The sequence below is a fragment of the Erinaceus europaeus genome, chromosome X (assembly GCF_950295315.1).
Source record: "Erinaceus europaeus chromosome X, mEriEur2.1, whole genome shotgun sequence".
Classification (NCBI taxonomy): domain Eukaryota; kingdom Metazoa; phylum Chordata; class Mammalia; order Eulipotyphla; family Erinaceidae; genus Erinaceus; species Erinaceus europaeus.
Genome location: NC_080185.1, coordinates 125,499,802 through 125,526,918, shown reverse-complemented (window position 1 = coordinate 125,526,918; position 27,117 = coordinate 125,499,802). Strand labels below are relative to the sequence as shown.

Genomic DNA, 27,117 nt, shown 5'->3' with positions numbered 1-27,117 from the left:
CAATTCTATACAATAAACTCACTGCAACAGCCTTGAATACGAAACAAAGAGCCTTTAACACAGGTGCTTCCCTGTTACAATGGGAAACCCCAACCCAGTCTTTGACGGGCTTCAGCAGGTCCTTGAAAAGATAATGCATTTATTTTGAATACTTCATCATTTGATCAAGTTTTCAAGAAATTTTTAGTACTCAGAATGCATTTAAAAATAAGTCAGGGGCTGGGCAGTGGCACATTCATATGCATGTACACTTTATGGTGTGAGAAGACCCAGGTTCAAGCCGTCACTCACTGCCTCAGGGGAGAAGCTTCATGAGCGGTGAAGCAGTTCTGCAGGTGTCTCTCTTTATCTCTCCCTATCTATATCTTTCACCCATCTCAATTTCTCTCTGTCCTACCTAATAAAAAGACAAAGAAAAATAAATAAATAAATAAATAAATGGAAAATGGCCACCAGGAGAGATGGATTTGTTGTGCAGGAACTGAGCCCCATTGATAACTCTAGAGGCGAAAGAAAGAAAGAAAGAAAGAAAGAAAGAAAGAAAGAAAGAAAGAAAGAAAGAAAGAGAGAAAGAAGCTAAGAGCTAAGTCACTGGCCAAGAGGTAGCTCAGTGGTAGAGCACATAATTTATTTTTATTTTTTTACAAATTATTTTTTTATAAATTTATTTTTAAATTTTTTTAAAATTAATTTTGTTATTGGTTAGAGACAAGAGATAAATTGAGAGGGGAGGGGGAGATAGAAAGAAAGACAGAGAGATACCTTCAGCCCTACTTTACCACTCATGAAGCCTTTCCCCTGCAGGTGGGGATCAGAGGCTTGAACCCTGATCCATGCACAGTGTAATCTGTGTGCCAACAACTGCCCCCACCAACACACAATCTATATGCCTGAGGCCCTGAGTTCCATTCCAGGCACTGCATATGCTGGAGTGGTGCTCTGCTCTTTTCTCTCTCTCTCTCCCTCCCTCCCTCCCTCCCTCCCATATTAAGTTTAAAAAGTCAAAGAAAGCCTTTTTTAAAAAAGAAAAACTGATATTTGAAAATGAGGTTAGACATTGCAGTGCACAAGGACCCAGGTTCAAGCCCCTGGCCCCCACCTGCAGAGGGGAAGCTTCCTGAGTGGAGAAGCAGGGCTACAGGTGTCTCTCTGTCTCTGTCCCCTTCTATCTCCCTTGCGCCTCTCAATTTCTGTTTCTACCCAATAATAAATAAGTAAAATATAAAAAAAAAGAAAGAAAGAAAATGAGCTTAGAACAAGACAATCTGAGAAGGTACAGTAAGAGAAATTAGATTGATAGTGTTTACTTGTAAACATTGGTGAACTGAATCCAAAGTTTTCAAGCCCCACCCAAGATCTTTAAATCTATTTACTCCCTACTCTCCTGGGCTATCTGGACCTTATAATATAAAACAGACTGTGCCAATTAACATTAGTAACGTGGCCGGGGATTAAGAGAGGGCCCCGTATTCCTTGTCAACGGTAGAGAGAGCTGGAGAAGCCATCTCTCTCCTCAATCCTTCTTTTCTGTCTTCATCTCTTGCCTTTCCCCTAAAGCAGGCTGGGTGACACCAGGCCCTCACAGGGACCCTGCTAGAGAAAGCCGTTCCTCTCTCCTCACTCTTGTGTACACGCAGACCCAATGGCTATGCACCAAGGCTTTCTGAGAACTTGTTGTGTCCTTGTTTGGAGATCATGATTTCTAATTTTAGACTTCCGACTAACAGATTTGATAAACTGATATTCCAGCTAAGTCCGAACAGAGGTAGGGAATTTGACAAAGCTGTTAGACATACATAGACCAAGAAATTAGCTACAGTTTCACCCAGGAGAAAAGACAGGAAATGTTTTTTTAAAAAGGGCCAAGGTAACAAAAAGCATCATCGTGCAAATCAATCAGTGGTTTACAAAGAGGGCTGGTAGCAGAATCACCTCTGAAAGTTTTTTTCAAATACTGATTCCAAGTCCAGCCCTTGGGGAGTCTCATTTAGTAGGAATTGGATGAAATCCTGAAGTTGGTATGTTTTGCAACCATGTACTGATGATAACTGAAATTTGGAATTCCCTGGTGTCACTTAGGTAAAACACCCAAGAAGCTCAAGTAATTTGCTCAGAGATATCTCCTGGGTGAGTGACCACTGCCAGGGACCACAAGAGGCAATGAGGATATTGTGGGAATGCTCGCTGCCCTCAACAAGCTTCCAAACCAGTCGGGAGAGACTAGCAGTGGGCATGTAATGCAATGCCCACAAGTCACCTAGCTAGTGAAGGCAGTAGCCAATGTATACGATTAATAACGGAGTGGGGTCTGAAGCAGACTGGACAGCTAGCCAGAGAAGGTGACATTTACCCTGCAATTTATGAGACATACGGAAAGTCTGTCACATAAAGGACAACCAAGGCAAAAGAGGGAGTGAGCCCAAGGGCCTTAGGCATCGAGAAGATGGACGGATTTAAGGAACAGAAAGGGCACAGATGTGGGTCGATAGAGGCAAGCTGAGGGAGAGTATTAGGAGGCAGGGAAGATCAGGGAGGAGGACTTGGAAGACCAAAGTCATGGATGAAGATCTCATTCTAAGTGCAACAGAAACTAGCTGAGTACCTTAAGTATTACGACTTCATTTTAAAAGTCACAGGACTGGAATTTGGGGTAGCATGTTATAGTGAGAACAATAGATGCTGGAGGCTTGATTGTAAGTGACAGCAGTGATGATGGCAAGAAGATGGAAGGGGAAGAGCAGTGACTAGGTCCAGCATGGCTGGCTTGGAACTTCAAGGTGGACAGTACAGACAAAGGAGGAATCCAAGATGGCCCATGGGGGTGCTGGCATGGGCAGCACACCAAGTGACCACTACTATGGCTCAAGAGCCCTGGGAAGACTGCATGGGACCGAACATCACAGCCCAGTGGAGATTCCAGTGCATTAGTCCAGAAGTCAATAAAACATGTCTGCAACCAGACAGGAGTTAGCAAAGGGAATTTTTGTCAATAACTGGTACCTGGCTACCAACAGCTATCTGATCCTTAATCAACACTGGTTCTTAAAACAGATTTTGAAGGGATTATCAGAAGCTGGTCTGTTCTAGACCAAAGGAATCACATCTAGGAAAGCTCCGAATGCAGCAGAAAAGGAAGAGTGTGTGTGTGTGTGTGTGTGTGTGTGTGTGTGTGTGTGTGTGTGTGTGTGTGTGTGTATGCGCATGGAGGGGTAGCACAAGAAACTCTGCCTGATGGACACAATGTTAATTAAGGGAATTCAATAATCTCCCACTTGTTTGTAACTTGTGAAATATCTGTTTTTGTGGGGAGACAACAAGCAGAGTGATAAAAATACCTTCATAAAAGTGAATTCCAGGCCGGGCCACAGGTCAGTACAAGTTCTGCTGAATATCCTAAGAAGAGTACAAAAGCTGTCCTGATAGATGCTAACTGATTTCTATCAGCTTGGAACCTGCCAGAGCACCTAGTTCTGGGTGTCTTGGAAAGGAATTACCAGAAAATATTGTGTTACCAACACCAGTGGATTAATAAGTGAATTTAGGACTTCAAAGTCTTTGGAAACCAAATATTCACAGTGAGTGAGGATGGCAACTTTCATGTTAGGACTTTAATTGTTTTGGGTAAGGAGGTTCCTTGTCAGAGTTTGCCATTTAGTTCTTTTGGAGAGTTCCTTAGGGTGGGGTTAAGTAGAGCAAGAGAAGAGTCAGCATTTAATGATGAGGTTGTGGTCAAGAGCACAGATGGCGGGGTGACTGCAGCAAACAGGAAGTGAGGACAGCAACAGAAAGCTCAGAAGTAGAGTAGCACAAAGGACACAAGTGCATCCTGACAGCTGAACTCCATGGGTGTCTGTTCCAAATCAGAGTCTAACCCCACTGCGATCGGTTCGGCCATACCTCCGCGAGTACAACACCCCGCCGCTGCTATAGATTGATGCTAGCCAGAAGCATCATCAAACATATTGTTTCCTTTCACGAGCAGGGGCATGCAAATAAGTGTGCCGCCTTCAGGGAGTTGCCTGGATAATATCAATAGTATTCATAAACTGCTCCAAAGTGCCTCTGGTAATCTGTTCTATAATTAAGGCTCAGTGCAGCAATTCTACTGAAGAAGTTACCATATTAAGTTGCCAAGGGTTATCATGAAATTAAACATGTATACTACGTGATGTTGGCACACAGACAAGGCTTGTGATATTATGTTTGTGGCTAAAGGAAGCAAACAGGAAGGCACTAGGGAAAGCAGGTTAATGTTATCTTTTTTGAAAAAAAAAACTTTTTTTTTGTTTCATACGACAGAGGAATTTAGAAGGAAGGGGGATAAAAAGGGAGAGAGAAAGAGAGACATCTGCAGCCCTGCTTCACCACTTGTGAAGTCTTCCCCCTGCAGGTGGGGACTGGGGGCTTGAACCCGGGGACGTATGCACTGTAATGTGTGCACTTAACCAGGTGCATCAACACCCGGCCCCTGGTTAATGTTATCTTTAATCCAAGCCAAGGGACCTGACTTGGGGTGGGGGTGGGGGTGGGGGGGAATACCAAGAACTGAACATTGTTAAAACCATGATCATTGAAACTGGAGTGATTTGATACGCTACTCACAGAATCCCGGAAGAATGCATAACTCTATGACATTGGGCTTAATGAAAATTTTCAAATGGCTGCTTTGTCTACACTAGTCTAGTTACAGAAGGATTTTGGTCATTCGATGCAACACTATGGGTGGGCATATTTAATCACTGAAGCCAGAATGTTTTTGATCATTGGTTAATTTTGACAAAGGTGCCAGAAGGAGGGTAATCTGGTTCATCTATCTCAAGTGTGTGTGTGTGTGTGTGTGTGTGTGTGTGTGTGTGTGTGTGTGTGTGTGTGTGTGTTTCCGGAGATCTGCGCTATCTGGGCACTGGATAAGACCCTTAGACTAGTCACCAACTATACCTGTGCCACCTTGAATTCTACTCATCTGATGCTGGATTTCTTTAGCCATGAAATAGCAAATCTGTCTAACTTGCCAGCTGGATTGGAGGCAGAAATTGACAAAGACTGTGCCCACTTTGCAGTCTGTACATGACAATACTAGGAAGGGCAAACTATTATGACTGGCAGTTTCTTTCAAAGTGCTACCAGAAATGTCACTGGTTCACCCACGGCCTCTTTGCCAGCATGCTCTGGCAACTCTGTAGAACTAAGCCTGGCTGGTCAGACATCCCAAGCAGCTTTCCAACAGCCAAATTCTCTCCTCTTCCCATGGGTGCACTCCCGTTGTTCCTCACCTTTGACTGTATCCTGGGGCTACAAGCAGCTCCTCCTTTCCTTTCCTTTCCTTTCCTTTCCTTTCCTTTCCTTTCCTTTCCTTTCCTTTCCTTTCCTTTCCTTTCCTTCCCTTCCCTTCCCTTTCCTTTCCTTTCCTTTTCTTTCTTTCTTTCTTTCTTTCTTTCTTTCTTTCTTTCCTTCTTTCTTTCTTTTTTGGGGGGATGTTCATCACTGAGGTTTCACTGCTCCAGGATGACTTTTTCAGATACAGGAAGACAAAGACAATGGGGTGGCAGGAGGAGGGAGGGAGAGGGGAAGGAGAAGGAGAGAGGGAAAGAAAAAGGGAGGGAGGGAGAGGGGGCATTACCCCCAGCAGAGGGCAGAGCAGTGCACTCTCAAGAGAGCTATTTTTCCTACCCCATGAGCAGGCTTTTCAAATGCAAATTTGATCAAGTCTCCAAGGGGCACTAAACATGACACTCAGGCCAGGCGGATGGAGTCATAATAAATGAAATATGGGGGGAATGTGGGAGGAAAGGTTGAAATAAGAACACTAGAAGCTAAGGCATCTGTCTGCTATGGTGAGAAAACAAGAAGAAGTGCTATGCTTTGGAAACAGGTAGATAAATGCAGGATGTTCTTATCTGCTCCAGTGTTTGTGTTTCTCTCCTTATGACCATTGTCATCATTTAAGAAACGTCTTAAGAGTTCATGGCCACCGTAAGTGCTTTCAGTAATTAATTATCTCTTTGGAAAATTGACCAAACAGCAAATGGGGAGCAAGCAGTCAACAAATGCTTGATGAATGAATAAAATGTGGCTGATTTCTTATATGCCATCTCACCTTGAAGACATGCACAAAAGTACCCAAGAACACTAAGTACTTGTTTCCTACTTGTATTGCAGAGGAGGCAAAGGGTTCTAAGGACACATGGAGAGTAATTCTTTTATAGAAAGATGTAGACAAAACAAGTTCTAAGACCCCGAGACAATGCACAAGTGGGGCAAAGCCATGCTGAGCAGAGTAGGTGGGCTATTTGTGCTAAAAGGCAAAACAAGCTTTTGGAATTATCAATTATCCTGACCCATGTGGGGGCAGCGAGGGGAGGGGTGCAGTGTGAGAACAGAGATTAAGCCACACAGGGCAGTGCTAATACGAAAGCCAGAGGTCTCACTTAATACAGAACATTTTTTTTTTTTTACTTATACATGATACAGAGCTGCTGTGTCTCCTCGTTTGAAAGTGTCCATAGGAAATGTCAGAGAAACCTGAAGACTGTGAACCCGAAAGACAACAGTTTCTTGCCGGGATCTTCCTTTCCATAGCCTTAAATCAGAAAATACATCCAGAGGCGATGCGAGCTAGAATAAAGGTTATTTCATCAGTGAATCTCTCAGCACCAGCGGAGTTATTACCATTAGCAATGGTTTGGCTCCACGTTCATGCTTTTAGGGAAATGAAACAGGAATTAACGCTTAAAGTAATTTTAAATAGTTTCGAGATGCACAGGGCTTATTTTCAGAATTAAGATAATCACTCATAGAACAGACAGGTTTTAACTGAAGAGCTAGTTCTCACCCCCTTCCACCTTACAAATGGCTAGAGAAACCTCAGACTGCAAGTAGTGCACCTGTACACATGCAGATTCTGGAAAAGGTGAGCTGGGGGCGGGGAGGGGCGGGGAGGGGCGGGGCGGGTGGGGAGAGGCCCGCCCAGAGAGCACCAAGGGAGCTTAGACCCCCCGGGGGCACGGAAACCTTTGCGGGGAAAGGGTTTCTCTTTACGCCCCTTTAAAAGGAAATCGCTTCGCTTGGGCTTCTCTGGTGTCTGCAGAGAAATACGTGCCACACCTTGCAAGTATCGCGCTGGCAGTCAGAGAAAGCAGCGTCACAGGTTCCTAGAGTGTTCGCCATGGGGGAAGAGACCCTAAGGCTCCCCTATTTCTGCTCCCCCGCACCCCGCGTCCCAGAGAAGGCGGCTGAGGTGAGAGGTTAGTCCCATGTCCCCCGGCTGAGCCGGGTCTGACGGGTTCTGGTCTCCCCTTCCCAGACTCCCTGGCAAAGTGGACAGTGCTTTTCAAAGGCCACCTCCTCCAGGCAGATGCGACTGTTTCACTGTGTGCACTACTTGTTGAGGATTCTGTAACTTTCTGCAGGGTTCTCTGCCTTTTGCAAGTTGACGTTCAGCACGTCCATCTGTCTTCAGCAGGGGCAGTCTGTCAAGCAAGGCTTTTGACTCAGTAAAATAGCAGGTGACAGCACAGGTGTCGGGCTTCACCTCAAAACAACATGGAGTCTTAAACTCGGAGAGAAAACTTCCTGGCTTCCCTGGGGAGCCGGCTGCCCCACGCCAGGAGGGCAGGGAGACTTCCACAGTATCTTTCCAAAGCGGGGACTTGCCTCAACGCCTCTTGCTGCCTTTGCTCCGCACCCCCACCCCCACCCCCAAATCAGCTCCATCTAGAATCTGGATCTGGTCAGGGCTTAACCTTGGGATTCTTGTCAAGCCCAATTTCAGGCAGGCACTCCCTGGGAGCTTTCAGTCTGCTGTGTCCAGTGGGACCCCGTGCGGAGCATGGTGTCTGTCAAGCAATGTGCCCTCCCCCACCGAAAAATATCCCTGGCATAGCTAAGTCTGGGGAGAAGAAGATCTGTACGTGAGGACCCTGGTACAGACCTGCGTTTCTTGGGTCCTATGCGACCCAAGGGTCTGAGCCTCTGTGGACTTGGGGAGAATGCACACCTCCCTTAAGCTGCACCCCAAGTACAGGGCAGCATTTCTCCCGCCCCACTCGCAGCCACACGCTCTGCTGTTGTGTGTGTGTGGGGGGGGGGGGGTCCAGTCCAGTTGCGAACCCTGCTGCCCATCAGACCCAAACTGGAGGGGCAGCTCGGGCTGGACCCAGGGCTCCTTTTCCGCGCCCTAGCTGGGGAGAGGGCAACAGACTCTAGCCCAGGATCCCGGGTCGGGGACAGGGCTCCCTTTCTAACGCGCTGCGGGGTTCCCGAGCAGGTGATGGGGGTTGCACCCTTCACCCCGCTCCCGCTCTGGGGAGCCTGGGACCCCAACAACCCCTCGCGGTCCTCTCCCAGACCAGCCGAGTGGCGCCCCCTGTCGCCCCTGCGGACCGGGACACTCACCGCGTAGTGCAGCCGCGGTTTCTGGCGATTCACTGGGTCCCCCATGTCGCCGCCGGGGAGGAGTGGGGGAGCCCAGGCTCTGCCAGGGGTGGCGGCGCGTCTCCGAGACACCCCTATTTCACGGCCATTCTGGGGAGCAGCTCCTGCACACGCGCCTGGCTCTGTGCGCCCCGAGCGTCCCGCCGCAGAGCCGGCGGGCTGGGACCCGGAGGAGGCGGTGGCCAAGGGGAAGAAGGGGGAGGAGGAGGAGGAAGAGGAGGAGGGGGGTGTGGAGAAGGAGGAGGGGGAGCGGGAAGGGAGAGGAGGAGAAGGGAGCGGCCGAGTCAGAAGCGAGGGGCGGGCGCTCTGTTCCTTCCGCCCCCAGCTGGTCCGGGCGGCCGCTCAGCTGTGGGGGGAGCAGGACCCAGTGCTCCACGACAGGTGTCAGTCCAGCCTTGCCGCCCCTGCCCGGCAGCCCCTGCCCCGCCAGCGCACCGCCAGCGCATCCGCAGCGAGTCTGGGCTTCCTGGGAAACCACTCTCACTAACTTTGAAGGGGTGCAGGCCCCAAGCTGGGAGGTGATCAGAACCAGCTGGGGTGGAGAGGGGCAGGGATGTGGGGTTAGTGTTGCCCTTTTGAGGAACCCTGCCAGAGGGCAGGCCGAGAAGCCGGGGAGCCTGGGGAGGCCGCTGAGACGACAGCAGCAAGGCTGGGCAGCCCCCTGGCCAGGCCACCTTGGGCAAACCGACTTGTAGGTTTGAGGGGGGGGGGGGGGAAGAGGATCTGCCTCAATAAGCCCAGGTGCTGGAGTGGAGGGTGGGAGAGTGCTTCAAGGGTTGTGTCTGTGCCTTACATCCTTTCTTCCTTCTGTGGTTCAAACCAGAAAACAAGTAACACTATTTGCAAAGCTGCCAGGCAAGCCAAATCAGTTTCAGTCCACGCTGGAGGTTGACAGCTTCCCCTGAAACTGGCTTCTGCCTTGGAAGCCTTTCCTACAAGCTCCAGGCTTACGGACCCTCCCCTCACCCACCCAGCCTGTCATGAACTGCACAAGCTCAGAGGCAGAATGGAGAGGCCAGATTCAGAGAGGGGCGGCTCTCCAGAGGAAGCTGGGTTTGTGGCTGTCTGTGTCAGCTCGCCAGAGCCCTGGCTGCACTGGACTTGCCACCAGGGCCCCTGCCACCTCTGTACAGGACAGACGAGGTAGGGCAAGGAAAACCCCACCTGGGCTCCTGTGCCTGAGCCCTTGTAGTTCAGTTGGAAGGCCCACCCACTCAACAGTCAGTAACATACATTAACCAGCAATGGGACCATGAGACTGCAGATGCCAATATCCTAGATCACCTCATGACAATTCATCTGCCTGGGAAACATCCTATTTCTAAAAGCTGATCATCTGCATCCACTCGGACCCAGAAGTCCTGCTCCCAGATAGAGAGAAATGGGTGTCAGTGCCCTCCTGCTGCTGCATGAGACTGTTCGTTCAGCACACGTTTAGGTATAACCCCCAAAGTGGAGACCATCCAAATATCCACTGAGTGGGGCAGGATGAAGTGACTGTGGTCTCCCGGTATAAAGGCTGCTCGACAGAGCAAGGGAAGGAGCACCCTGGATCCACAGAGTGACATGGGTTAGCCTCTCATATCCTCTCTCAACAGAAAGAAATTCAATACAAAAGGAGACACAGTGTAAGAATCCACTGATTTCTTCTAGGACTGAAATTCACACGTTGAACTGAGACAGATCAGTGCAATTTATAGTGGCTGAAGCCAGAATGGTGATTACCAAGACAGAAAGGAGGGTACTGATGGGAAAGGTGGTACAGGGCACTTGGGTGGGGGTGCTGGAAACGTGCTGTATCTTGCTTTGCAGCATGTCCCAATTTACACATATATGCACTGAGCAGCATAGCTCAGGCTTGTGCAATCTGCATCCTTCATGATGTTTATGTTATATTGCAGTAATGTAAACATTTACATGAATATAAGAAACAACCCTGCCCGAAATAGGAGCTTCCAGCCAGAGAGCTGCCCACCTTCCACACACACACATGCAGTGTGTGAAGATACTCCTGACAATGAAATAGCATTGTAAAACAGCAATCAGGCTCTGTAAGTCTTGCGAAGAAGAATAGAAAGCCAGTTTTCTCCATGTGCCCGAGTTTCCTTCTCCCTTCAGCCTTCCCTGCCTGGAGTCCTTTCTCTGCCCCCTGGGAGGCCCTGCCAGACATGTCCAGGCAGAGCTGGAAAAATGACACACTAACGACACCTCACTGCTTTTACGCTACTCTGCTGTCAAAAGAGACCCTTCGAGCTATGTCAGCAAAGGCTTTTAGAATAAGGCTGCCAACCAAGCTCACCAGTCTCCAGGTCACATAGCCAGGTTAACAGAGGGCAAGCATGTGGGCACAAGGGTCCCAATTTGGGGACCTTTGCCTCAGTCTGGCCTATTGAGAAGGAGGGAGGAACTTTGAAGCTAAGGACTCCTTCCTCTGCCATACCTACCATTAAGCCCCTGAAGGGAACAATCCCTTCCTCTTCAAAAACTGCTGGACTATTAACATACCTAAACATTATGAGGTGAGTGCCTAGATTTTCAAAACCTTAACCACATTCCTTTGAGCATTGCCCTTGGGTAAGTCACTTCCATGTTCAAATTTGGTCATCTTGAATGTTGTTTTTCTCCTGCCTTTGATAAATGGACTAAGTTATGAAAAGGGCATTATTGTAAACTATGGAGAGCCTGTTATTTCCAAAAGGCACACACACATTTTCAGATTGCCTTCTGTCCGCTAAACATATTCCGTGCTCAACTGTCATCACTAAATGACAGTGAAATTTTCAAGTGTGACAGGGCTGTTCTCTGAGTTTGAAAGGTTTGGGGGAGATATGCCGGAGCATTTAAGAAAAGAAATTACCACCCATGCTGCCAGCTTCTTCAATTCACCTCTGAGTGAGTCACACACACATTTTCAATTCTCAATCCATGCATTCAATTCAAGAAGGGACCTAGGGCAGGGAAGAAAGGTCAGCAGTGGAGCACAGGACTCACATAACTGAGGTACCAAATTTGGTCCCCATACTGCCATCAATATCTAAAAAGATATTAATAAGTAAAACAAAGGACTCAGAAAATTGGCCAGAACTCTAAGAGGTCTGTTAAATTTTAAACAATTTGAATTCCATACATTATTTCATTTTTAATATATTCCAAGGTATTTTTTTTTCAAACACTGCTCTAATGAAAATGTCTTGCATGCAGGTTCCTCCTCCTAAGATTCCTTCCTATATTACTTAGTCACTCAGTCACTCAATAATTCTTTTTAGACATGCATTTTTCAGGGCTTTTTCTTCTAGGTCATTCCGACTGTCTACTTATATGGCAGGTGGTTTCAAAATTCAAATTTGGCCTTCTGGGGTGATGGGGTGGAAGGGAGAGAGCAAATGAAGCACCCCTCCCTTCACAGCAGGCTGGAGTTCATCCCACATCCTGGTCCGGTGGTTGCCCGAGAAGGCTTCTCATTTGATTAGTCGTTTGAACACCACCACCAACAAAAAACGATGAGTTTCTCTAGTGTTTATAATTTCCCCCAGAGAGGAATCAAGTGAATCTCAAGTTACTCTACCAGCATCACATGAAAGAGAAAAGGGCACTAGCAGAAGGATGACATTGCCTTCCTGTCCCCACATGGGTCAGCTCTTCCAGACCCAAAGGCAGCCCTGCTTGCCCGAGGATTGGAGAGAGTCCTGTCTTCAACCACTCAGCTGTCCTATAGGTTGAGCTCACATTTTCCATGTCTAGAGCCAGCTCAATGGTGATTACTTTTTCAGGAAAATGTTACTTAAATCTGAGGAAGCAAAATTAATGTCAGGGTTTAGGTGGAGCTGAGGACCTGTCTGAGCTTCTTGGAAACCCAGTGCTGATTAATGAGCAAGGGGCAGGGTGACTGGGATGACCTCTTGGTTGGCGAAACCCTCCCCAAAACTCAGCGCCCCCCTCTTTCATCCTATTAGTTCATCAATCCACCTCCTAGGGGATTTCTTTAATTTGGAAATAGAGAAATGGATAACATGAGGGGTCCGGGTGGTGGTACACATAGCACTGAGTACAAGGAACAGCACAAGGATCTGGGTTCGAGTCCCTGGCTGCCCACCTGCAGGAAGGCAGTTTCACCAGCGGCAAAGCAGGTTTGCAGGTGTCTATACTTCTTCCCCCCCAATTTATCTTTCACTCCTCTCTTAATTTCTCTGTCCTATCCAATTAAAAGAAATGAAAAAAAAAATGGCTACTAGTAGCAGTGAATTCATAGTGCTGGCACTGAGCCCCAGCAATAACTCTTGAGGCAAAAAAAAAAAAAAAAAGAAAAGAAAAGAAAGAGAAAAATGAATAACGTGTTTTGTGCAATTTAAAGACTTCCTGTAGCACATATGCCCATTAATTATCATCAAAGTCAAGGGATGTACCAGAGCTGGTGTCCCTCACCTACATGTGACCCTCTCCCCTCTCTCAGTGGCAGACACTGCCCTGCTGCCTACAATCTTAACATCTGTGTTTCCCTTTTACAGCAGTTGCTCAACCCAGCATTGCTGACTTTGAGGACGGTTAAGTTGACAGATAACACTGTGTATGTTTGAGGTATCTGATACATGCAGATATTGTGAAATGGTGGCCACACTAAGGTTAGTTAATAACTTCACCACGTCAAGTGGCATTGGTAACTATAGTCACCGTGCTGTACATCACACCCCAGAATAAATTCATCTTATAACGGAAGACTGTCATCTCCCCCTCGCCCCCACTACGGTCTCTAGAGACCACCAATCTACTCTCTGCTTCGACGAGTTCAGAATTAATAGATTCCCTGTATTTGTCTTTGTCTCCTGACTCTTCCTTTAGCACAAATCCCTCAAGGTTCATCCACATTTTTGCAAATGGTAACTTTTTTAGAATGGTAACATATCAGTGCATGTATATGTATATGTATGTGTATGTGTATGTGTATGTGTATGTGTATGTGTATGTGTATGTGTATGTGTATGTGTATGTGTATGTGTATATGTATATGTATATGTAACGGTTTGTTTTTTAACAGAGCATTGATCAGCTCTGGCTTACAGTGGTGCGGGGGGACTGAACCTGGGACTTTGGAGCCTTCAGGACGAGAATCTCTTTGTATAAGCTTTATGCTATCTCCCCCGCCCACATTTTCTTCATTCGTTCAGAATGGCAGACTGTTTCCATATCTTGGCTACTGTGAATAATGTTGCAGTGCAGACATCATCAAGACTGATTTCAGAGGCTGGGCAGTGATGCACCTGGTTAAGCGCACATAGTATGAAGTGCAAGGCCCTGCACAAGGATTCAGGTTCGAGTCCCCACGTTCCCCATCTGCGGGGGGGGGGGGGGTCATGCTTTCCAAATGGTGAATCAGGTCAGCAGGTATCTACCTTTCTCTCCCTCTCCTTTTGTCCCCCTCCTCTCTTAACTTCTCTCTGTCCTATCCAATAAAATGGAAAAAATGGCCACCAGAGTCCCCACTATAACCCCGGAGGCAAAAAAAAAAAAAAAGCAGATTTAAATTCTTTTCAATCAATTGCCTTTTTATTCTATTGATTGCTTTTACTATGCGGAAGCTTTTTAGCTTCATGAAGTTCATTTTTTACTTTTGTTTCCTACGGTTTTGATATCATAACAATAATTCCCTGCTTTGGAGAACTGTTATCCTATGTATTTTCAGGTGTTTAGCAGCAATAGTTGCCACCTAACACCCAGGTTCCAGTACTATACCTTCTTTCCCACTGTGACAGACCAAAATATCTCCAGATATTGACATATGTCCCTGGTGGTGGGGGAGGGCAATGTCATTCCTGCTTGAGAACTACTTCTAATTAAGAAGTTGGGAATGCCAGGCCCAGGAGAAGCGATTACAGAAGCCAGAACTCCCACCTTCTGCATCCCATAAAGAATTTTGGTCCATACTTTCAGAGGGGGAGAAATGTTAGGGGAAGATGACCAGAGAGCTCTGACCTCCAGCTCCATCAGGACCCAGAGAAAGAAGAGGGGGAAAAAAAGACATTTGGAAGTAGTAATAGGTATAGGTGTGACTCAGAAAGGAAGAGAAGGTAGGAAAAAAGGGAAATATATATCTATATCTATATATGGAAATAATTTACCCTTATCTGTAACCTTGAGAGAACTACTATAGCTTCCAATAGAGAGAATGGGGATACAGAACTCTAGTGGTGGGAATGCTGCAGAATTATAGCCTTATTATCCTATAATTTTGTAAGACAATATTAAGTCACTAATAAAAATTTTAAAAAGAGAAGTTGGGGGGGAGGTGGCGCTGGTGGTAGTAAGGATCCTGGCTCGAGCCCCCGGCTCCCCACCTGCAAGGGGTTCACGTCACAGGCGGTGAAGCAGGTCTGCAGGTGTCTATCTCTCTCTCCCCCTCTCTGTCTGTCCCTCCTCTCTCCATTTCTCTCTGTCCTATCCAACAACAACAACAGCAGCAATAACAACAAAAACAAGGGCAACAAAATGGGAAAAATGGCCTCCAGGAGCAGTGGATTCATAGTGCAGGCACCAAGCCCCAGTGATAACCCTGGAGGCAAAAAAAAAAAAAAAAAAGTTGGACATGCATATAAATTAGAGCTTTATGATGACTGTTGACTAAATTTGTACAAATTATTCATAAATAGACTTTATCATATCAGACCTTTTAAAAATGATTTACAGTTCAATTGTTGACACATGGGTAGAATTCCTCATTTCCCTGTTACAGGTGTCTACAAAACATTCTCACCCTCAATTTAGGTCCTTTTTCACCATCATGCATCAGGATTCCAAAGTCCCCCACCCCCAGCCCATTCCCTTCCCTTCTTCTCTAAAGTCCTTTGCTTTGGTGCAGTGCACCAAACCTAGTCCAAATTTCACATTGTATTTTTCCTTTCAGTCATTGTCTCCTAAGTTCCACCCATTCAACCTTATCTTCTGCATCTGGCTTCTTTTGTTCAACCTTATGTGTGCAAGGTTCTTCTCTGTTTGCGGCATGCAGCTATAAATAGTCTTTTCATTCTCATTGCTGTCTAGTGTTCCACGGGATGTGACTATCACTATTTATCTTGTTGACTGCTGGTGGACATTTGTGCCCTTTCCGGTTTGGGACTACTGAAAGCTTACTGCTGGAACAGTATAAACATATCTCTTTGTACACAGGTGTATGCATATTTGTGGCATGAAAACCTGGAAACAGAATTGCTGGATCAAAGGGATGCATAGCTTCAACTTTACTGGACAATGCCCAACAGGTTTCCAAACTGATTGTACCAATTAGAATCTTTATTTACACTGAAGTATAAATAGACTGGACATGTTTATATAAAGAATGAGCAGAGTTTAGAGTTGTCTCTCTGCTAGCTTTTCTCATGAAACTACAAAGATAAAATTCAAGAAATTGAACTTCTTCATCAAGAAAGAAAAATGGTGAGGTGGCCCGAGGTCCTCCTCATACAAAATGGCAAGTCATTTGGGGAAGTGGGATCCACCAGGATCCACCCTGCTAGGATCCTAGTACTGGAAATGCCATTGACTTAATCCACATGAAGAGTAGGAGCAATGTGCTTTTAAATATTTCTTTCTTTATTTATTCCCTTTTTTTGTTGCCCTCGGTTTTTTTATTGTTGTAATTATTATTGTTGTTGTTATTGATGTCGTCTTTCGTGGATAGGACAGAGAGAAATGGAGAGAGGAGGAGAAGACAGAGAGGGGGAGAGAAAGACAGACACCTGCAGACCTGCTTCACCGCCTGAGAAGCGACTCCCCTGCAGGTGGGGAGCCAGGGAGCTCGAACCAGGATTCTTATGCTGGTCCTTGCGCTTTGCACCACCTGCGCTTAACCCGCTGCGCTACCGCCTGACTGCTGTGCTTTTTGATGGAAGACATTTCACTTTATTAGCAGAAGTTTAGCCTACTGGAAGGGGAGGAATCTCAGAACCTCAAGTGTAAGCTTGGGTGTCATATAAGGAATCACTATTTTGCTCCACAGCCACAATTTCTTCTCTTTCTCTTGACACTAACAGGGACATGGAGATGGGAGGGGTCCCTGAGAGAATGGAAGGTCCCAATCATTCCTTCCTCCAGGGAAGTTAGAGACAGCTCCCACCCTACACACGTCTGTCGGTGCGAACATCACAGCAGGAGGAATTCTTGGGTAAGGCGTGTGTCCAAGAAAGCTTCCTGGAACTGTGTAATGCGGGAAAGAGAAGAACGTGAAGAATGATCTCGCACTGCTGACACTACTGTTTGTAGGCCCAATCTTTAGTTACAAACAAAACAAAATTAAGCAATTATGCATACATTAGAACCGAGAACGCGATGATCTGAACACACAGAATGAAGGCAAGGGATGGAGAGTGAAAAGAGACCTGCCATTACAACAGGTTGGGTTTGCTACCACTGGCTCCTCCTGTCCTCACCATCTTGCTCTTTTTAAAGACTCCTACTCTGTGCCAGTTATATAAGAGAGTGGCCTTGCAAAGCATCCACAGCGAATTTCTCAGAGGAGAAGGCTGCAACTCCTTTAGTTATGGCTTCATCCCAGACCAGTTTGATAATCAATTAATTCTTCAATATATTAACAGTCTAATATTTATCCGTTGCCTTCACCTAACCAACTGCACCACCTTTGATCTGCTTGGTGTTGGAAGCATATGTGGAATATTCCTGACAGTGCCTGGGCTACCGTTGCTAGAATTACTACGTGAAACACCAGTTCTACTAATTCTTAAGCTCCTATGTCCTGGGCCTCTCACTAACCACTTGCTTTGCAAGCAGCAAGTCTGAATCCCTGGGGGAAGTAAGGTGGAGGTGTGGTCCTCTCTATTTTATTCACAAGGATATACATTTTGCTTTGCACATCTAGTAAGGGAGGAGTTGATGCAAACAGAAAATGGGTCCTAGTCTCATGACACATCATCCCAGTACGTTACAAAATAGATGTTCTCTTTATTATCAGGCCCACTCATTATACCATTACGGTGCCTTCTTGTAAGATGGGATGTTTCACTCAAATTGCAAGTGATTCTAAATGAAGACAACTATGCCCTCAAAGGGACACTGGCAATGTCTGGAGCTATTTTAATTTGACATAGTTGTAGGGGGAAGGGAGTCAGGACTTTTATGTAGGGGCTAGATGCTAGGAATGCTATGCAACATTCCACAATTCAGTCAGCCCATCACCTCCTTCCGAGAATTATCTTGTCCAAGACATCAGAAGTGGGCTGGGGAGATAGCATAGTGGTTATGAAAAAGACTCTCATGCCTGAGGCTCTGAGTTCTCAGGTTCAATCCCCAGCACCACCACAAGCCAGAGCTGAGCAATACTCTGTTCTTTTATTTTTTTTATTTATTTCTTTATTGGGGGGTTAATGTGGTACAGTCAACAGTAACTACAATAGTATGTACATGCATAACATTTCTCAGTTTTCCATACAAGAATACAACCCCCATCCTGTTCCAGGACCTGAACTCTCCTCCCCCACCCCAGAGTCTTTTACTTTGGTGTAATACAGTGCTCTGTTCTTGTGTTCTCTCTCTCATATTAAAATAACTAAAAATAATTTTAAGAAAGAGTTCTGCAGTTGAAAACTCTTCATAGATCTGATAAAGCCTTCTTTTAATAATATCTACTTAGTAGTTTATCTCACACCATTTTCTTTGAGTAAAGCGCATCTTGTATCACTCAAGAAAATAAGGGGACGAGGGGGTTGGGCGGTAGTGCAGCGGGCTAAGCGCAGGAGGTACAAAGCTCAAGGACCGGCATAAGGACCCCGGTTCGAGCCCCCAGCTCCCCACCTGCAGGGGAGTCTCTTCACAGGCGATGAAGCAGGTCTGCAGGTGTCTATCTTTCTCTCCCCCTCTCTGTCTTCCCCTCCTCTCTCCATTTCTCTCTGTCCTATCCAACAACGAACGACAGCAACAGCAATAATAACCACAACAAGGCTACAACAACAAGGGCAACAAAAGGGGGAAAAATGGCCTCCAGGAGCAGTGGATTCATGATGCAGGCACTGAACCCCAGCAATAACCCTGGAGGCAAAAAATAAAAAATAAATAAGGGGATGGGAGTCAGGCGGTAGCACAGCAGGTTAAGCGCAGGCGGCACAAAGCGCAAGGACCGGCGTAAGGATCCCGGTTTGAGCCCCCAGCTCCCCACCTGCAGGGAAGTCGCTTCACAGGCGGTGAAGCAGGTCTGCAGGTGTCTATCTTTCTCTCTCCTCTCTGTCTTCCCCTCCTCTCTCCATTTATCTCTGTCCTACATAACAACGACATCAATAACAACAACAACTATAATAATAAAAAGCAAAAACAAGGGCAACAAAAGGTAATAAATAAATTATATATATATATATATATATATATATATATATATATATATATCAATTTTAAACAAATAGAAAAGAAGGGGACATCTCCCCAGAGTCGGGTTCAGCACTGGGACTTACGCAAGTGGGTCTTCCCTCAATACAACATGTCAACAAGTTCACATACAGAACATTCGTTTGATCTAAAGTGACAGCTATGTAGTCCTTTGGAGTAATGACTAGCCACTCTATGAAATCTTTGCTACAAAAAGCCTCCCTGGTTTTGGAGCTTTGCAGAATTACAAAGGGTGACCTGTGAGAATACTCAGATGCCTGGAGCTTACAAAACAGTTTCACATGTAGTGGTGCCTATATACTCCCAGTTCATCTATTTTTGTGATTATGCTTTTCATTTTTTAATAAGGAACAAAATACACAAGACAAACAGATTTGTTGTCAGGAGTGTAATAAAACAAGAGAAATGAAAATAAAACAATGCTCTTCATTTGCCAAGCCACTGAATCTGACTGTGTCTCATTAATCCACCAAGTAGGATGGGCCAGAGTTTCGGATCTCTAAAGAACATTTGGTACCTAAAGGTCAAACTCTGACAGTTCAGCAGGTGTTCTTCATCTTACTTTGCAGTACGAGTCAACCAAGGAAACCAGTACAGGTGTGCTTTATGGAAGTGGTTCTCAACCAAAGTCCATTTGGTCCCTCAGGGAACACTTGGCTATCTCTGGAGATATGCTTACTTGTTAGAGTTGGCAGAGGGTATGGTAGTGCTAGTTGCAATCAGTTGGTAGAGGCCAGGGATGCTGCTCAACATTCCACAATGAAAAAGACAACTCCTCAACAATACACACATGCACAGCAAAGAATGATGTGGGCCCAGATAGTGACTGTGGCAAGGTTGCAAGACTTTAATGTACAGTAAAAATTGTTCTGAACATCAGAATCTAAGAACCAGACTAGGATCTCTTCATTCTGAACTTCGGTTGCCATCTTTCTTCAATTTCACACATATAGCATAATTGAAAATACTATCTGGGCAGAATATAAGATTCCTTCTCCCAGGGCCAGGTGGTGGCACACCTGGTTAAGCACACACATTACAATGTGCAAGGACCCAGGATCAAGCCATTGGTCCCCACCTGCAAGGGGAAAGCTTCACAAGTGGTGAAGCAGTGCTGCAGATGTCTTTATGTCTCTTTCCCTCTAATTTTACATCTGCCTTGATCCAAAAGTAGGATAAGAGGAAGACCAGGAAAAAAAAAAAAGCTACAAATCTAGACCACACATTCACCAGATACAAAAACAAGCTCTGAATGGATCAAGGGTTTGGATATTAGGCCAGAAACCATCAAATGCTTCGAGGAAAATGTTATCAGAATTCTCTTTGATGTAAGCTCTAAAAACATTTTCAATAACTCAAGTCAAACTGCAAGGAAAACACAAATGAATGAGACCTAATCAAACTGAAAAGCTTCTGCACAACAACAACAACAACAACAACAACAACAAACACCACCAAAACAGAGGGCTTTCCTATGGAATGAGAGAAGATCTTTACATGCCACAATCAGAAAAAAGGCTAGTAACCAAACTGTATAAAGGACTCACCAAACTCAGCAATAAAAAATTATGTTGAAAAATAGGAAAGGGCACAGACAGAATGATCATCAAAGAAGAGATTCAAAAGTCCAGTGGACATATGAGAAATTATCAAAGTCACTGATGATGAGATACATGCAAGTAAAAACAACAGTGAGCAATCACTTTGCACCTGTAAAATGTCATACAGCAGCAATGAACAGAAGCAACTGCTAGAAAGGCTGTGATGAAAAGAAACTCCTGTATTGCTAGCGAAAATGTAAATTGGTCCAACCCCTTTGTAAAATAGTCTGAAGATTCATCAGGGTCCCCAGGTGGTGGCGCACCTGATTGAGCGCATGTTACAGTGCACAAGGACCCAGGTTTGAGCCCTTGCCCCCACCTGCAGGGGCAAAGCTTCACAAGTGGTGAAGCAGTGTTGCAGGTGTCTCTCAGTTTCTCTTCCTCTCCACCAAATCCTTCCCTCTTGATGTCTGGATTTTACTAGGCAATAAATAAATAAAAATTTTAAAAAAGGTAACAGAAAGTTGCAATGAAGCTGTTAAGAATGATGATGTCATATCTTTCGTCACATCTTGGATAGAACTTAAAGGAATCGTGTTAACTGAGATAAGCCAAAAGGAGAAGAGCAAATACAGGAAATCCCACGCACAGGTAGAACTTAAGAAACAAGGACAGTAAAGGAAAACACACAAAGCAAAACTTGAATTGAGTGTGGTGTACTGCATCAAAGCAAAGGACTCTGGGGAAGGAGGAAGAGATGGGATGGAGGGATTCAGCGTTCGCATGCACGAGTGTGGAAAAAAACCTAGTCTGGGGAAGAGAGCATTTTGCAGACACCTATCATAGGAAGATGAGAAGTTGTACTCATGTGTCAACAGCTAGACTATAAATCACCAACATCTCTTCCCCCCAATAAAGCATGGGGGGAGTAAGCGCTTCTGAAACTACACTTTTAGAATCACGTGGGTGGATTTAAAGGAAAAAAGACTGTGTACACTTCCCCCAGACACAATGAATCAGAACCCTTTGGAGCATCACCTCAGGCTTGACATTATTTTTAGCAAAATATCTTGATGGTTATGCAAAACATAGTTTGAGAAACAGTGACAGGGGTAGTAAAATGCAGGAACTGATGTTTCCAAATACTGAGTGACTAGACCAAGGGCATGCAGGTTTCATGAAACAGTACCAGCATTAATCCCAAACACCGAGTTTACCATGAAAATAAGGCAAAAATCACCCCTAAGTCTATGAGTAAAAAGCAAGACTCGGGATCCATTTGTAGCTATTGAAGAGGAAATGGTAACATTTGGCCCAGATCAGCACAACTGCTAGGGGCCTGCTAAGTAACTTGCTACAATTTCCTGTGGTTTTGTCAAGTTTTCTCTCTATTGTCCACATGACTAAGAATAAAAGGAATGCTCCACATGACTTCTTTTAAAGTTCTTAGAATAACTGGTCTGCAGTAAATTTTACTTTTTTAAGCCATGGAATTCCTTTTCTCACATTAACATGTCAAGAAATGACAAATGTGAATTACAAAAATTATTAGTCCTTTCAGGTTTTCCAACGGGAAAATCCCTTCAGAGTCAACTGTTAAAAGCCTTGTAACCAACAAAATAATGTCTTGTCTTCTGTCTTGACAAAATAAAATCATTAGTCACTAGATCGATATTGTTGGTGAGTAAGTCTGAACTCTGGAACCCAAATTGCTGCTTTGTGGGGCCAGGCGGTAGCTTACCTTGTACAGTGCACATGCTATGATGCTTAAGGACCCAGCTCAACTCCCCAGTCCCCACCTACGGGGTGGGGGGGAGAAGCTTCAGGCATGGTGGAACAGTGGTGAAGGTGTCTCTCCTTTCTGTCTCTTTCCTTCTGTATCTCTCTCTGTCTCTCACCCTCTAGCAAAATGAAAGAAAAAGGGGGTAAAAAGTGATCACCAGGAACATTAGAGCCACACAGGCACTGAGTCCCAGCAGTAACCCTGGTGGCAGATTAAAAAAAAGAAGAAAGAAAGAAAGAAAGAAAGAAAGAAAGAAAGGGAAAGAAAAAAGTTGTTTTGTACATCATAACAATGGGATGACTTTAAGGTGAACAGTTTGAATTTCTGTAAGTACCACTTTACGATGAAGTTATAGAAGCAACAATGAAAAGTCAGTCTGTGAAAGTTGTAGAAGGACATGAAGATAACGCTAAAGAATTTGGAGGGATCTTATGCATAAGAGAGGAAAGTTTTGTCAGCTTTCTCCAAATGGTTGGACAAAGGCCAAGAGTGGAAGTTATGAAGACTCAGATTTTGAACATATGAAAGAATGCTTTATATTTGACCTGGCAATTCCACTCCTAAGTAGAGTGAAAGGAAATGGAAACATATGTTCACTTAAAGACTTGTACACACATATTTATAGCGGTGTTATTTATAATAGTCAAAGGTGGAAAAACTCAAGTGTTGATCAGGTAATGAATGTGGATTAACAAAATGTGATCTTGGGCTGGGGTAAACAGCATAATTATTATGCAAAGAGACTCATTTCGGAGGCTCTGAAGTCTCAGGTTTAATTCTCTATACCACCATAAGCCAGAGCTGAACAGTACTCGGGCTAAAAAAATGACATTAAAAAATGTGGTCTAGTCACACATTGCAAGACCCTTTAGCTATAAAAAGGTATAGAGTTATACTATGAGAAAACAGTAATGAATCTTGAAAATATGCTTATATTGATAAAATGACATACATAGTTTGTATGTTATATAATGTACAACATATGTATATGTTATGTATACATCGTGTATGCAATATTGACATTGAAACAGATTGCATTACGCCACTTATACACAGTGTCCGGAATAGCAAATTGACTGAGATTCAGAGGAGACTCATCGTCGCCTAAGATTGGGGAGATGAGTTAGGGAACTGAAGTTGTGGTATCTAAGGGACAGAAAATTTTTGGTTTTTTTCCCAGAGTGACCAAAACATTCTAAAATATACTGAATATACTAAAATCCATTGAATTGTTCACTTTAAGTGGCCATCAGCTGGACAGGTTGCACTATGTGGACTCTTTCCTGGAAGGATCTAGAACTCTTAAATGTCATAGTCATTGTTGAATCTCTTTCCGGTTTCCCTGGCTACAACATGAGTGACTCAAGGTTAAAGCTTCTAAATTAGTTCATTCAGTCCACTCTTTTATGCTGATGAATGCAAGGTCTTTAACAATACCGTTGCTTCTTGCCTTAGGTAGACTTCCTTCAAAGCAGACACTAAGACAAGAGCCCTGAGGAAGTGATTTTTTAAGGAGGTCCTTCCAAGAGAAACTGGCGAGGGGTGCATATGATAGGGTAAGGAGGCAAGTCCTGGTGTAGTTTCTGGTGAAGTTCCCATCTTAGACTGACCCGGAGGGAGTTTTGGAGTGTTAGCTTCCATCTCAGAGTTGCCCCACCTCAAGCCAAAGGAGCTGAGTCCTGACATTCTCACACCCACCAGTCAGGTTACAGGCTACCCCAGGGTGATGCAAACTCCCAGGCACTTACTGTGCTTTGTGAGTGCAGGAGAGCTGCTTGAGAACACCAAGAGGAGCCCCAAGGGAAGACATCCACAGATCATTAGAAGCCAGCTACATGGAAGTGGGGAGGTGGGCCCAGCACTCGTAAAGGACCAGGGTCTTCTGGGCAGGACACCTACAGCAAGTGTCCATTCCACTTTGGGCTTGGACATGCGTTGAAGAGGCTGTTGATACACAGGGCAGAAGTTCACAGCCATCAGAAGTCTTTCCAGAGGGCTGAAGCTGGAAATGGCCTTCCCAAACCACATTCAGCCTCTTCCCTTCCTGGGTGACAAATTGGTTATCTAGCAGCTTTGTCTACATGACACCAATTTCATTTCATACTCTGAAAACTGGCTGGAGTTGCTGACGTGCTCGCACACACCACAGGGAGTTTCTCAGCAGCACCAGCACCCCCAATTAACATTTAGCCACTTGATTTTAGGCTAGGCAGAGTTAAGAAGCTGTGAAGCCACAGGCCACCTATATGACAGGGCTACTTACTGGATGTGTCTCTTTTCCCTGACTTACCACAAATAGCTCTGATATATTGACCCCGGCCATGCACTTCTGTCTTTTCTTTTACAACAATTATTTCATGATCCTCTTTTTGTGGGGGCTAAATTCATGTCTGTCTGACTGTCCGTCTGTCTGTCTGAACAGTGCCAAGCATATATAAGCTCTATATTAATGTTTGCCGATTAACAAACATTAAGGCACAGAACTCCTTTGATGGGATATTTATCCTCAAAATCATTTCCCCTGGTAAACGACTTGGGACACTTTTTTCCTGACCTGCCTCCACTTTGAAATATTGTTTCTATCTTACCTTCCTTTCTGTTACTTCTTTTTTTTAGAATTTCTAATTTTTAAATCTTTATTTATTGGATAGAGACAGACAGAGAACAAGAGGGAAGAGGGAGATAGGGAGAGAGACAGAAAGACATCTGTAGTAATGCTTCACCACTTGCAAAGCTTTCCCTCTGCAGGTGGGGACAGGGGGCTCAAACCCGGGTCCTTGAGCACTATAAAATGTGCGCTCAACCAGGTGGGCTACCACGCGGTCCCTCCTTTCATTGTAAGACTAGCTTCTTCCACTGCCTCTGAGGCTGTCATACAAATGGACTTAAGAGCAACAGTTCTCAGCACCAAGGAGAAATGCAACCACTATTTGATAGACTGAAAAACAAGATGAAACACAAAGGCAGATACTTAACACCGATGATGAGAGCGCCAGAGGACTTTATTCCAGAGTGCGGCTTTGTTTGTATCTATGAAAATGCACGAGTTGAAGTTCCATAAATAGAGGAGCTTCTGTACCACTTTCTATGGCTAATATTTTCTTTTCCTCTGACATCTGTCCCCAGCATTTCAATTCATGGCGAGTGTTTAGTAAATGCATGATAGCTGATGTTAGAAAGTATTAGAGGGGGAGTTGGGCAGTAGCACAGCGGGTTAAGCGCATGTGGTGCAAAGCGCAAGGACCACTGTAAGGATCCCAGTTCAAGCCCCCAGCTCCCCACCTGCAGGGGAGTCGCTGCACAGGCGGTGAAGCAGGTCTGAAGGTGTCCTTCTTTCTCTGTCTTCCCCTCCTCTCTCCATTTCTCTCTGTCCTATCCAACAACGACGACAACAACAATAATAACTACAACAATAAAACAACAAAGGCAACAAAAGGGAATAAATAAATAAATAAATAAATAAATATTAAAAATTTTTAAAGGAAAGTATTAGAGGGGCACAAACATTATTTTAAAAATACAGAAAAATATCCAAGGTGGGAACTCATGACCTGTGCCTAGAAGAACAAACTTGTGGTGAGGGCTCTGTGTTAGGTTTGGTACAGTGTCAGTAAGAATGATTTTTACATTTCTCAGTGGCTGAAAAAAATCATGTACAAGCTATATGACATTCAACTGTCAGCATCATCAATGAAGCCTTACTGGAGCACAGTCAAGCCCACTCTTCTACGTGGCTACTTTAAACAGAGGCAGTGTGGTCGGCTAGATGTAAGATATCAGGCCTTTTACAGAACATGTTTGCTGATTTAGGAACAGTGTGTTATTTGATTTGATGTGATTTTTGCCTTTGGCTTTTATCTTCTCCATTCTGGAGGTTGTTTTTTTTTTTTTTTTTTAAATAAATACTTATTTATTTTTATTTTACTGCATAAAGACAGAAAGAAATTGAGAGGGAAAGGGGAGAGGGAGAGAGAAAGAGAGATAGCTGCAGCCCTGCTTCACTGCTTATAAAGCTTACCCCTATAGGTGGTGGCTGGGGTCTGAACCCGGGTCCCTGAGCGTGGTTCTATGTGTGCTCAACCAGATGAGCCATTACCTGGTCCCCCCAAATATTTTTTATGATTTACTTATTAATATGAAAGGGAGAAATAACCAGAGCATTCCACTGGCATGTGTGATGCCAGGATCAACTTCATTCCCTTTTTTTAAAATAGTTTTTTTTATTGCTTGTTTAATTTTACTTTTTTTTTTTTTTTTAACCAGAGCACTGCTCAGCTCTGGCTTACAGTGGTGCTAGGGACTGAACCAGGAAGCTCAGAGCCTCAAGCATGAAAATCGCTTTGTATGACCATTATGCTATCACTTCAGAGCACGGTAACAGGCACGCTCAACGGGGTGCACCACTTCCCGCCCCATTCTTTCTTTTTAATTAATTAATCAATTAATTAATTTTTGGATAGAGACAGATAAATTGAGAGGGCAGTGGGAGACAGAGCTAGAGATGAGATAAAGATAGGTAGAGAGAGAGAGAGAGAGAGAGAGAGAGAGAGAGGTGGAGATCTAGCTGCATTACTGCTTCACCACTATGAAGTTTCCCAGTCTCTAGCTGTTTCTGTGCACTGTGACATGTGGCACTGCACAGCCATACATGCATGCATGCATGTATGCATGCATATATTCCTTTTCTCCTTTGCTTTTCTTTTTCTTTCCTTTTATTTATTTAATGTTTTTGCCTCCAATTGCTGGAGCTCGGTGCCAGCATTAAGAATCCACAGATTCAGGCGGCCTTTTTTTTTTTTTTTTTCATTCAACAGGACAGAGAAATTGAGAGGGGGTGGAGGAGCTAGAGAGAGGGAGATAAAGACAGACACCTGCAGGTCCACTTCACCACTTGTGAAGCGTCCCAGTCGCGCATAGTACTGGGGGCGGTTAACCAGGTGCGCCCCCGCCCAGCCCCCTCTTCCTTTTCTTTCTTTCTTT

The 27,117-nt window shown here is 44.8% G+C and overlaps 1 protein-coding gene across 2 annotated transcripts in view; it reads right to left on the bottom strand.

The window, feature by feature from the left end:
- ARHGAP6 (Rho GTPase activating protein 6) overlaps positions 1 to 27,117 on the bottom strand; it is a 562,780-nt gene that overhangs the window by 281,331 nt on the left and 254,332 nt on the right. Inside the window, exon 1 of one of the 2 annotated variants that reach the window (XM_060183086.1) lies at positions 8,395 to 8,757. The exons of the other annotated variant lie outside the window; for it this stretch is intronic. Coding sequence (XP_060039069.1) covers positions 8,395 to 8,439 — 45 coding nt within the window. The 5' untranslated portion in view covers positions 8,440 to 8,757. Of the gene's footprint in view, positions 1 to 8,394; positions 8,758 to 27,117 lie in introns of those variants that run through there. 2 annotated transcript variants of the gene reach the window in all.